The sequence below is a fragment of the Cryptotermes secundus genome, unplaced genomic scaffold (genome assembly GCF_002891405.2).
Source record: "Cryptotermes secundus unplaced genomic scaffold, Csec_1.0 scaffold162, whole genome shotgun sequence".
Classification (NCBI taxonomy): Eukaryota; Metazoa; Arthropoda; class Insecta; order Blattodea; family Kalotermitidae; genus Cryptotermes; species Cryptotermes secundus.
Genome location: NW_019739943.1, coordinates 1,902,633 through 1,915,118, shown reverse-complemented (window position 1 = coordinate 1,915,118; position 12,486 = coordinate 1,902,633). Strand labels below are relative to the sequence as shown.

Here is a 12,486-nt window from a genome sequence, read left to right as displayed (position 1 = left end):
AGAGGCTGTGGAGGCCCATAGGGTTGTGAGATGTTAAGGTTCCCGCATTTTCTAGACAACCAGCTCATAGATGGTGGTAAGGTTGTCAGGCTTACGCGCCTGCTGCCCTTTAACCGCCAAGAATATTCCTGGTACTCATTTCTGTTAGTAAATTGAAAAAATCCACCTCATCGGAATTCAATCCCACAACCTTCCGGCTTGTAGCATAGCGCTTCAACCAACTACGCTACCATGTGCCCCTAGGAGGAAGTGGCCACTTCTGCATTCTTATTAAATGCCATCATTTTATGATCCATATACATCAATAAGTGTCACATACCTTTGGCAAGAATACTATAACAAGGATGGCAGACCCGTGCCTCGGAATTGTCCAGGTATTCCAAACGAGACTTCAGGCTGCAGCACTTGGAGCAAAGAACCTGTAATACAAATTTTCCTTGTGCATTAAATGAATCTCCGTGCATGCAATTTCTGTGTAATCCAAGAGTTAACATCTGAATCAGAATAATGATGAAGGCTGTTACAGAAACGTGGTTAACTGAATAATAGGTTTAAAGTTGGCTTGTAAAGATTATTTATGAGTGTCATCACATTAAAACACAACACCTAGCAAAAACCATACTTACATTAACATACCCCAAATTTTTGGACTATTTTGTCTAAATGTAATGGTCATAACAGTACAACTCAGACATTTACACCTGTGACAACAAAGTATATGATGTTAATGTGAACTGACATTAAGGTAGGAAAAAAAAACTCTGTGGTTTTAGTTCACAGGCAAATTATACCGAGCGGCTGCCACCTGTCGGCGAAGTTAGTGCCAACTTTAGTGCATAGAGAGTGTCGCGTGGTCAGCGTAACAAATCCCCACAGCTGTTAATTTCAGTTTTCTACATCGAAGCTGCTACTTTTTCATTCAAGTAGCTCCTCAATTATCCTCATGAGGCTAAGTAGACCCCATTCCAGACCCCTGGATCTGTAGCCAGGAACCCTGACCCTAGACCACAGAGGTAGTCCATTAAGGTAGGAAAGTTTTCTTTATGTTGCAAATACTGCTCCCTACATGGTCTACCTCTTGTAACACATGTCTCATAAATACAGAGTCAGTGATGTCTAGGTCATTCAAGATAATCTGGTTCTTTCTACAGATAATGAAACATGCTCTGGGATCATTATTATACACCCAGAAATTTAAGAGATAATTTGAACAGATATGGAGAAAAGCATCAAACATCAACCAGTTTTACTCAAAATGTTAAATTTTAATTTTTGTGTAGTAAGAAAATATAAAATTTAGAATATACAAAACTATAATTTTGCCTGTGGTTCTGTATGGGTGTGAAACTTGGTCTCTGACATTAATGGAGGAACACAGACTGAGGGTGTCTGAGAACAGGGTGTTAAGGAGAATATTTGGACTGAAGAGAGATGAGGTGACAGGAGGTTGGAGAAAACTGCATAATGAGGAGCTTCATAACTTGTACTCTTCTCCAAGTATAATTAGAATGATCAAGTAAAGGAGAATGTGGTGGGCACGGCATGTAGCACAAATGGGGGAGATGAGGAATGCATATAGGATATTGGTGGGAAAGTCAGAAAGAAAGAGACCACTGGGAAGACCAAGGCATAGGTGGGTGGACAATATTAATATGGACCTTAGAGAGAGAGGATGGGATGGTATGGATTGGATTGCTCTGGCTCAGGATATGGACCAGTGGAAGGCTCTTGTGAACACAGTAATGAACCTTTGGGTTCCATAAAATGCTGGAAAATTCTTGAGTAGCTGCAGATTTGGCTTCTCCTCAAGAAGGGCTCAGCTCCATAAGTAAGTAAGTAAGTAAGTAAGTAAGTAAGAAAAGAGACAAGAATATATACCTGTGTCCAGGCAAGTAATGGTCAAAGGTCAAGTCCAAACAAGATCTTTTGGCATTACTTTGCTGGACTCAAACATTTATTCTTCTTGTCTCTTCCAAGATACTGTGCATAAAAATAAAACTGTAACATTTCAAGTACTGCTGGTTGATGCTTTCCACACATTTGTTGAAATTATGTTTGTGAGGCCTAACACACCCCCCCTCAGTGGCAGTGATAGTTTAACGTTAACCAATGGTAGAAGCATTCACTAGATAGGTCAGCTGGGCCCAGTGCCATTCTTGGTGCTGCAGAGGGGAGAAAAAGATCTCCTGCTCCAGCCAGGAATTCAACCCTGATAACTTGGTCAGCCAGCCTACAGCCTAGTTATGAAAACTGGCTGCTGAATCATGGCAAGGGTAATGGAATTCAGATATGAAGACAAATCTGAAGAGCTCTTAATCACTACGTACCAATTATAATTTTTGTTGACCTTTTACTCAATGCATTACAGTGTGTTATTACATCAAGAGACAATACTCACTGAATGACAAAGTAAAGCTAAGGGAAAAAAAACATAAACCTAATAAACTACTTCAATAACCCTATGAAATGAACTGTGACTTTATCAAGACCAGTCTAATTTCAGTCAACTACCAAAACACAACACAAATTTGAAAGAGTAATATTAATTTGAAGAAAGCAGTCTTCTGGAACCAGTATACCGGTTCTCACGGTCTCTTCACTTGCAGATTTCTTATATTTTTTCTTCTACCCTGAAGATAGAGGCGATACGTTCCTCCGAAACGTCGGTTAACACCACATATACACGGTCCCAAATCCCAAACCAGTATACCGGTTCTCACGGTCTCTTCGCTTGCAGATTTCTTATATTTTTTCTTCTACCCTGAAGATAGAGGCGATACGTTCCTCCGAAACGTCGGTTAACACCACATATACACGGAGCCAAATCCCAGAAGACTGTTTTCTTCATAGTCACTGCCGTGAAAGCCTCAAATCTTACATAATATTAATTTAATAACCAAATACTTAGCACAAAATGCACAAGTGTGAACTAACCTTCCCGCATGCCCTGCAGTGATGCCTCCTCTTCAGAACGGTGAATTTGATTTCACATTGCATACAATTTGGTGCATCTGCATCAGGTACCCAGAAAGGATGAAGCTTGCCAAGACTTCGCTCTTCTGGAGATAGTATGTCTGACACATCGTCTGACATGGGTGTGGCTATCTGCAGGGAGGGGACAGGTGACATGGCCTGTTCAATAGATGAAGACTCAGATATGTCAGGAGAAGAGAGAGGAATGCTGTCTGCAGCCTCTGAATATTCTGCTTCTGTTTCAGCCAATGGTGTCTCTCCTGGTGGGCCTATTTTTAAATGAGGAAAGTTTTGAATTAACCTCTCAGCTTCTCTTTAAAAATGAATGCTACCAGGTCCTGGAAGGATATTTAAAGGGAAAAGAGGAACAATGCCCAGAAAAATACATTTCAAAATGCAGTCATGAGAGAGCTCCTTTCCCCTCCCCCACATCCATGAGTTAGGCACATTATTACATGGCTACCTCCATAGTGCAGATCTTAAAAAAGTTAATTCTACACCAGATAAATCAAGTCCACACCTTAAGAGTCATTCCATGCCAAGTCAACAAATGCATGAAGAGCTCTATCTTCTGGAATACAATGTTATGTAGTCTACTGAAAGTCAACCAAGTTTTGGGGATAATGTTATATTTTAGCATCCTGTTGCACTGATTCATGTCCATGATGTGTATTTTTGCTAACCGTCTTAGAGTGCACACAATTTCACCTTTCTCTTTGCGCAGTCACAGGAGCAAGACACAACACAGAGCACAATATACACATGAATGTAGGAAGAGTGCTCCCATAGAGGAGGATTGGCGTGACTCACGTATTTGAGATACGACATATGGATGACGAATCCTGAAAGGTTTTAGTCTTTAGAATTGTTGTTATACATGACGAATACGCATTTTAGTCACTTTATGATGGAGATGTCATGGCATGCAGTGCAGTAGTTTGATGTGGATAGAGACACACCTGAAGATGGCATATTAGTGCCAAAACATGTAGTGTAAAAGTGAAGAGAAAGGTGAGATTGTGTGCACTGTAAGATGGTTAGCAAAAATTCACATCATGGACAAGTTTTGGAGAACATATAGCCTCTATCATAATGATCGAAGAATACTGTGTGCCTCCCACACATGTCATACAATGTACTATGAAAAGTGTATGATTTAATGGCAGGCAGCCATTTTCTTCCTTACAAAACAGTTGAATTCACACCACTTTTGGAATAAATGTGAACATGTAAATACTTTCATAACAATAAACATGTACTGATTTCAAGACCTATCTGAATACGAAACACATGGCCACACCTTGAAAACAACAGTGTGACTATTATACAGTATAACACAATTCAGAATCAAACTTACCAACAGCTCCTGATATTGGTGGTGATTCCTCAGAATTCTCAGAATTCTCCTGCTCATTCTCAACAGTTATCTTTGATGGAAGAAACAAATATTTGGGTCTTGATGGGCGCTCCTCTTCTCCTAAAACATTGACTGTGGTGCCATCTCTTGGCATTTGAACAAGGCAGCTCCGCACTTCTGAGAAGCCAATGTCAGACACACCCATGTCAACAGCGCTTGACTCATCTATTTTATCTGAATGTTTATGTGAAATCCTCTTTTCAGATATGCCATCTACAATGGATGACTCAAGCATACCATTTTCTGAAACTTGTACGAATTCATTTGGTGCTTTTTCAAAAGACCTTGCTTCATTTGATGATAAAATTATTTCAGGGGTATATGGTCCATTTTCAGCCAAGTCATAATTAATTTCCTGTTCTCTTGATAACTTACCCAGCATAGATGTGGAGTCATTCAGAGGCAACATTCCATTTTCTATTCTTTCTCCACCAAGAATAAAATCCTGGCTATTTGGTGATTGTATTTCAGTTGCTATTAAGTCTGGAGTTCCAATTCGTAATTTATTTTCAATGTCTTCTCTTGCATCATCCACCCTCCTGGATAATTCGGAATCATCTGTTAAATCTCCATCATTTGCAGACCCATTTTGTTTACCGCTCTCCGTGATCTTCTGACAGGCAATGGAAACTACATTTGTAATAACTGAAGAGGTTGTGGAAGTAACTGTCGTTGCATTTGGCACGGTTAATACGGACTGCAAATTTGAATCAGAAACTACAGGTTCCTCACTTGGAGGTACATCTGTGGCTGAGATGGGTTTAGGGGCAGTGTCAACTTTCACTGTACTAGATATAGCAGACTGTATAGGAACTGTTGGTTTCTTTACTGACGTCAAACCAGGGTCTGTACTTATTATATCTGCTGTATGTCTATCCACAAGAGAGGAAAGAGTTTCTACAGTGCTATCTGTTGACTGTTCATCCAGTGAATAATTTGCTGAACTGCCATGCTGAAGAGCTACTGAACTCTCATCAGAAATAGGACACTTCAGCATCTTCGTACCAGCATTGGAACAAATTTTTGAAGATTTTCTTTCGTTAAACTCATCAGGCAAATCCCCTTCAACGTCTGTTCCATTTACTGTTCCTATAATTTCTGTGCTGCTGCTCGTCAGGGACTTAGAATTTTCATCACCTTCTCCGCTTTCAGCTTTGTAGTTTTTCACAAGGAATTCTTTATTGCTATATATTTCACGCTCTGAAACTGACAAATCTTGACATTCTGAAGACAATCCTATTCCAGGCTTTGTATCACTTCCCACCATATCATTCTGACAACTTTCTGAATCATCGTTCTCCAGTTCTTGCAAATACTGATGTAATTCTGCATCAGTCAATGTCTCCACTGCACTGAAACCAACAGGTACACATTTTCTTGGTATATCATGTATATCTTTTCTTCCTTTTACACAAGAATTACCCTCGTTCAGCAAAATGTTAGAAGACAAACTTGATTTTGATTCTATTAAATTTGAAATGGAAGCATTATGAAACTGAGTAGTAACACTTTCAGTAGAAACCAAATCCCCATTTTTATGCAGTTGTGATATATCTACACTTATTTCTTTACTGTCTCCAACATTACTATCTGAAGAGACAGAAGGTCTAAATGTATCACATTTCAATACCTCTTCTGTTGAAACATCTTCATTTGAGTCTAGCAAAGGTGAAGTTACCAAATTTTTATTTGTTTCTGTTTTATGACTGACAAGATCTAGTGATGTGTTGTTAAAGCTGGACTGCTCTTCACTGCCTATCATTCTGAAACCATGGCTAGAGACAAGATCACTTGATGCACTGACAACAATGCTTGAACTTTTCAGTAAATTTCTTCCTGATGTTGCAACATCTGGCAGTAAAGTGACATTAGAGTGTTTATCTCTGGAAATAGTCTGAAGGTCTGATTCACCAGTTGCCACATTCAAGAACTGAGCTGTTGAAATGTCATTGTTAATGATACTGAAATGCAAACCATTCTCAGTCTGAGGGTCTGGAAAACTGGCAGTATTGAATCCACCACATTTATTTGAATCGATCGCTGTATCCAGCAAGTCTGGTGTTTCATCTGATGAAGCATGACCACCAATAACTAACTGCCCTGAAATGTTTGCCTCTTCTTGTACAGACTTTGGACAAGCAACAGGAATCAAATCAGCGACAGTGCTTTGGGTACTGCATTCATTTCTTTTACAAACATCAATGGTACTTTCCCATTGATCATTTGTTAGCCTGAATTCTTTATTGTGATTATTCTCCTGCAAATCATTGATGATATTTTGTCCACCTAAATTTTTTACTTGTCTATTTGCATCAGTTTCAACTGAAGGATACAACACAGCAGGACCATGTTGATAATTTCCTTTTGTGCCCACAACTGATGAAGTACCAATATGATTAATGGCATTACCATTCTCCTCTGTCTCGGCGACTCTATGTCTGCCTGGATTCCAAGATGTCTGGTTGTTGATAACATTGACATCACTAAACTTTGCCTCAGTCTTTCCAGCATTCAGATACTCATTAAGGCTTGAGAATACACCGCTAACATTCAGTTTGTTTGCTGTCAATGTATCTGATCTGTTATGAACTGCATCATGTTGCCACTGAAAGTCTGTGTGATCCCTATTGCTGATGACATGAACTTCACCAGGGTAATTTGTATTTTGTGTTGGATGAATATTGCTGTGTTCTGATACATTCACTTCAATCCTATTATGATTATGAAATGTGGATGCCAAGTTCTGAGGCCAGTTTACATCCATTCTGGTATCATTTCTTACTCTGATTTCATTAGCCCTATTTAGACTTTCTGAATGTGATAAGTAGCAATTTCCATCATCAGTGGGTGGTCCAGAAGAGGAATTTGTTGCAGAAGAGAACACATTACTATACCGAGGTGTGGAAGTCTGGGGGTCTGCTGCGAAGTCTGCATCAGCTAGGTTTAGTGCTTCAAATGCTGGTCTGTGGTAACATGATAATGAAGGTTGGTAGAGAACAGGTCCCTACACACACAAAACCATGATTACCAAAAATATATACAATCAGTAAAATCAACATGAACCAAATGATTCACAGCACCGTCCAATGTGATTAATAAAATGTAAGATTTGAGGCTTTCACGGCGGTGACTATGAAGAAAGCAGTCTTCTGGGATTTGGCACCGTGTATATGTGGTGTTAACCGACGTTTCGGAGGAGCGTATCACCCCCATCTTCAGGGTAGAAGAAAAAGTATAAGAAATCTGCAAGCGACAACACCGTGAGAAACGGTAAAGCAGACTGTGGAAATATTCCTAGAGAGCAGAGAGGGAAGGGGGGAAGGGCAAGTATCCAGCTCCCTTCCCCCACCCCTCCCACACCACTGCTTTCACTTATTAATCAGTCACACTGAACAGTGCAGTGAATCATTTTATACTATTGCTAGTGTGAAGGACCAGGATGAGCCAAGTCAATTCTAAAAACATTCAGTATGTAAATAAAAGGTTCTGCACTAAGTGCTATCTTGTCAATCTATGATCACTGAAATGCAATGGGTGTACACACAGAGAATTTTAACATTATCCATTGGCACCACTGTAAAACACAGCCCAAGCACACTATTGTTCGCACTGCAAAATGATGTATTGCAAAAGCACTGGGTCTTACAATAGTAGTTAAAACTAACATCTTTCAAATGATAAGTTAAAGCCATCCCTGTAACAGGCCGTGAAGGCCCATAGGGTTGTGAGACGGTGAAGGTCCCACATTATCTAGACAATCAGCTCAAAGATGGCGGTAAGGCTGTCAGCCTTACGCGCCGGCCACGCTTTACTCCCCAAGAAAATTATTTAATTAATTCCTGGTACTCATTTCTGTTACAGGCTGAGTCCATCCCAGGGCCATAGTGCAGCTGGAAGGATTAGGTCAATTGAAAAAAATCCAATGACCTCATAAGGACTTGAACCTGCGACCTCCCGACTTGTAGCATAGCGCCTTCAACCAACTACGCTACCACATGCCCCAGAAAATTATAGTGTCAATACAAAATTAAAAATCCTTGTGGAAGGTGAAATGAATGGTATTCAAAAAATTGAGGAAAAAATGCGTATGAATTAATTTCATATTTTAAATACAATACATGTATATTACATTCTAGTACAGGCAGTTTTGGCTCTTTTGAAAACTACAACATTGCAACTTTAATTGAGTCTTGAAAGAGCATTTCAAAATACCAGTACATTTCAGCACCTCCACATTCATTCTGTAATTGACTAAAACTAATGCAGATGTTCCTTGTGCCATTAACCCATTACATATCACTTTATGGTTGGTTGGTAGGACAGTGTGTTTAATATTAATTTCCATTATATTTCCTTGAATATTCTATATTGTGTTTCTTTTACTGTGGGAAATATTAGTAAAGGTTCTGGAAAGGAAGAACCTTACCAGCACCGGCACAGAACTGAACATACACATGTGAAGGGTAATTCTCAGCAACAAGGCTTAGTTATACTTGTGGGCTACAAAGAATATTCTAGTTTATACTGAATGCAAAAGATGTTGACTTATTTGCTCTTTGGTCACCCATCTGGGGCAACAGATAGACAGAGAATAGGTAAACTCCTTAATGTGTCGGTCTTGTGATATAACGAGCGAGATTTTGTTATCACAGGGTACTGAAATTTCCAGAATTTACATACGAAGCAAATCAGGTTTTATAAACTTTAACCTGTTTTTGTGAACAAACAAGGTGTTTTGGTGTCATTAGGTCTTTATAATCATTTGCTTCCACACACTATCAAATCACTGTGCTGACTTTTAGAGATTAATTACTGCTGCAAATAAGTGCTGTTGCATGTTACCTCAAGTTTTATTTTTCTAGAGAATGCATAAATAAATCAGTATTTCAGAAGAAAAATGAATTCAAATTCCATTTCGAATAAGAACAATCATAAAAAATATGGAAACTAGAAACAAAATTAGTGAATCAGGAAGAACGGTCCTCAAGACACAAAATTCAAGGCACTAGGCATTAATTGCCATGCATTAATTAACTCTCCACAGTGATATGTATTGTGACAGAATGACTCAGATCTAGGAACTTCAGAGCCCTTGAATCGCCTAATATCACAGACACATTACTAGGCAATAATATGGTAAAACATTCATCTGTGTCAAAAAAATATTACATTTATTTTGACAATGTACACAGAGAACCATAAATCAAAAGTAAAGAATTCATTGTCCTAGATATAGGACACCAGTCATTGATGGATACATTTTTCCAGTTAAAAGACTTTATGCACGTATGATTTTAACTCTAATCTTTTTGACATCAATCTTGTCAGTCCATCAACTGAATTTTGCTGGCGCTTGCCAACAACTGTAACATGTTTATTTGTATTATCACTATAAAAGAGATCTTACTTACTCCAACAGGAGGGGTGGCTGTACTGGATCTCTTAGTTAATGTCGTTGCCATTTGTTCTGCACAGTCTGTTTAACATATAAAACACATATTTTAAGTTATATTATAACTATAAACTAAACTATACAGAAAATTCAATTAATGAGCCCTTTGATGCCTTGTTCTTCAGGGTGGAAAGGCTGTTGCTGCAAAGTATGTGGTTAGAATATATTACTAAACTACAAGGTTATTCGAGAACATGCTGTAAACCTAACAGTCAATCTGAAGGGAGGGACACATGCTACTTCCATGCATTCAGACCTGCAGCACAACTGACAAACCCAAAAGCCAAGAAATCACAAACAAAACCCTCCCAGATCATAGCACAAGCAAGAAATAACTCCTATTGTTATGCACACATTCATTGTGTTGACAATCATGCACGCACTTAAGTTCCCTTTCAAAAACAGTAAATTCAAAACCTGACATTTAAAACCTTGGTCTCCTGTGCATGGTATCTTAAGAGATTTCTTAGAGGAATATTCCAAGTAGATTCAAAAGGGTTCTGACAATGGTGTATAACACTTTTTCCATCATCTTGTATTGTAGAAGATAGAAAACATGACACTTCAGAAGCTGGATTTGTTTCCATCCTCAGGTGAGGGGGGAAGATATCTACTCAGTGACTGAGATTAGCTCTTTCTAAGGGCTCCAACTCAGTAGGTGTCTTGCCCCCCCTCGCGTGAGGACAGAAACGGATCCAGTTTCCAAAATGTCATGTTTTCTATTTTCTAGAATACTGGACAATGGAAAAGGTCCAAAAACCCAGTAATTCTGTGAGGAATATTCAAGTCTATCACTGACTTTATTCACTTTATCCTCAGTGAGCATTCAGCTTTTTATTTCTTTTTGGTCCCCAAATGATGCTTTATTTAAGGCTGTATAAAAATATTTTTCTTTTTGGAATGATAACATCCTGAAATTTATGCCTGAATTTTCTCTTTTAATTCTCACATGAGTATCACACATGAACACTACTTTCAATGTATTAAGTTTCATATGTCATTGATACAAGAAGTAATGCTGAATGTTTAATAAAACAGTAGGAGTTTTAAATTACAGTTGACAGGCATATAATACATAATTTTCGTCACAGCAGCTGATCAAATATTTGTTGGGGAAATACTTGAGAGAAAATGTGATGTGTACAGGCAATTGGTCTGTTGATTATGCCACAGATTTCAACGCATGTGGTGCAAGATGACACAAGTGGTGCGGTCCTCTTGTGAGACCAGCTGAACGATTTGTGGTAAAGTCTCAGATAGCTTCCACGTATATTAAGGGAAATGAATTTCATGTTATTTACTTAAAACATATGCACAATAAAAACAATTTACTAAAGTTATTTCCAAATTTCAAACCTTCGGTTTCGTTACAGCACTATGTCATTATATTGATTCAATCTGATGGCTTTCTGAATCCTGTACGAAACTGATATCACGTAATAACGAACTGAAACGAATTATTAACACTCAATTACGATGATGAGCGTATGTCTGGCTTCTTTGTTTCATATATGTGCTGACATAAATTACCTCCCTCCATTCCTATGAGGACTACGAAGGCAAAGAAAAATTACACTTTGTTCAATATTTACACACTTTAGAGATACAACAACCCTACAAAAATAAGTAACTTAAAATCTTCATTTTGTTGGAACTAACCTTCACTGAACTCAAATTCGTCCAAAACTTTATCCAGATCTACAGCAAACTTCTCCATTTCGATGAGCAATCTTGAACTGTAAGGTGACACAACACAAATTCCGATGAACGATGTACATACAAACTTGCAGTGCACAAATAATCACTAACTGTGAAAGTTTATTACACGGGAGCTTTTTTCCACGTCAAATTAACTAAGTTGTCAAAATCGTCAAGCCTCTCATTAATACTATTAATTCATTTTTTGTAACCCTACAGAAACTACACATGCCATAAAAATATTAAGATCATATAAACTGTGTATCTATATCAATAACATATATTTCACACGATCCATTGTTGGACAAAATATACACCACAAATCACAATATTAAATTCCTTAACTTCTATCGTCGCAAACTCCATTGCGATCTAATATAATCTACGATCTACATCATCTACATGACTATACATCGCACTACCACCAATCGCCACCAATTGCGTTACGTTACAATCAAGTTCCTCAATTCCACCCAGAGATGGCAGGTGTATTTTCCACAATGGCTGTTCTTTGTGATTTCGCGAATTAAAAATGAACCGTTGTACCGGTCGTGTTCTTGTAAGGGCGGAAAAATTCATTATTGCCGCTGTTTCACTCATATTCCAACCAGTCTTTTGATTTGCTGCAACTCTAACACTATTTGTGTAATTCCGGTTTTCATTGACTGCTTGTGAACTGAGCGCAATCCAAGTAGCAAGATGACTCATTGGCGTAATAACCTTCCCTTAGTCTTTAAGTTTTCCACCCAATTTCCATCATGACGATCATGACGTTATTTAACACACATTGATTTCCGAGGTGAGGTTGTTGTCCATAGCCCAACCAAGACCTTATGCCCCTAGTAACGTAGCTGTCCAGGTGACTGGGGTCACAGACCTATCGAAGGAGAGGGATTCATGGACTCGTAAATTCTATCATTATGTTTTATGATTTATGCAAGTTGAA

At 38.5% G+C, this 12,486-nt stretch overlaps 1 protein-coding gene across 4 annotated transcripts in view; it reads right to left on the bottom strand.

Moving 5' to 3' along the window:
* LOC111872065 overlaps nucleotides 1-11,935 on the bottom strand; it is a 38,384-nt gene extending 26,449 nt beyond the window's left edge. For 2 of the 4 annotated variants that reach the window (XM_023865590.2, XM_023865591.2), the window contains exons 1-5: nucleotides 11,502-11,935; nucleotides 9,802-9,866; nucleotides 4,331-7,394; nucleotides 2,935-3,242; nucleotides 320-419 (exon numbers count right to left, since the gene is read on the bottom strand). In XM_023865590.2, coding sequence (XP_023721358.1) covers nucleotides 320-419; nucleotides 2,935-3,242; nucleotides 4,331-7,394; nucleotides 9,802-9,866; nucleotides 11,502-11,559 — 3,595 coding nt within the window. In that variant the 5' untranslated portion in view covers nucleotides 11,560-11,935. The remainder of the gene's footprint in view (nucleotides 1-319; nucleotides 420-2,934; nucleotides 3,243-4,330; nucleotides 7,395-9,801; nucleotides 9,867-11,501) is intronic. The other 2 variants (XM_023865587.2, XM_023865589.2) reach the window with 1 other exon arrangement.
* Nucleotides 11,936-12,486: the final 551 nt, after the last annotated feature.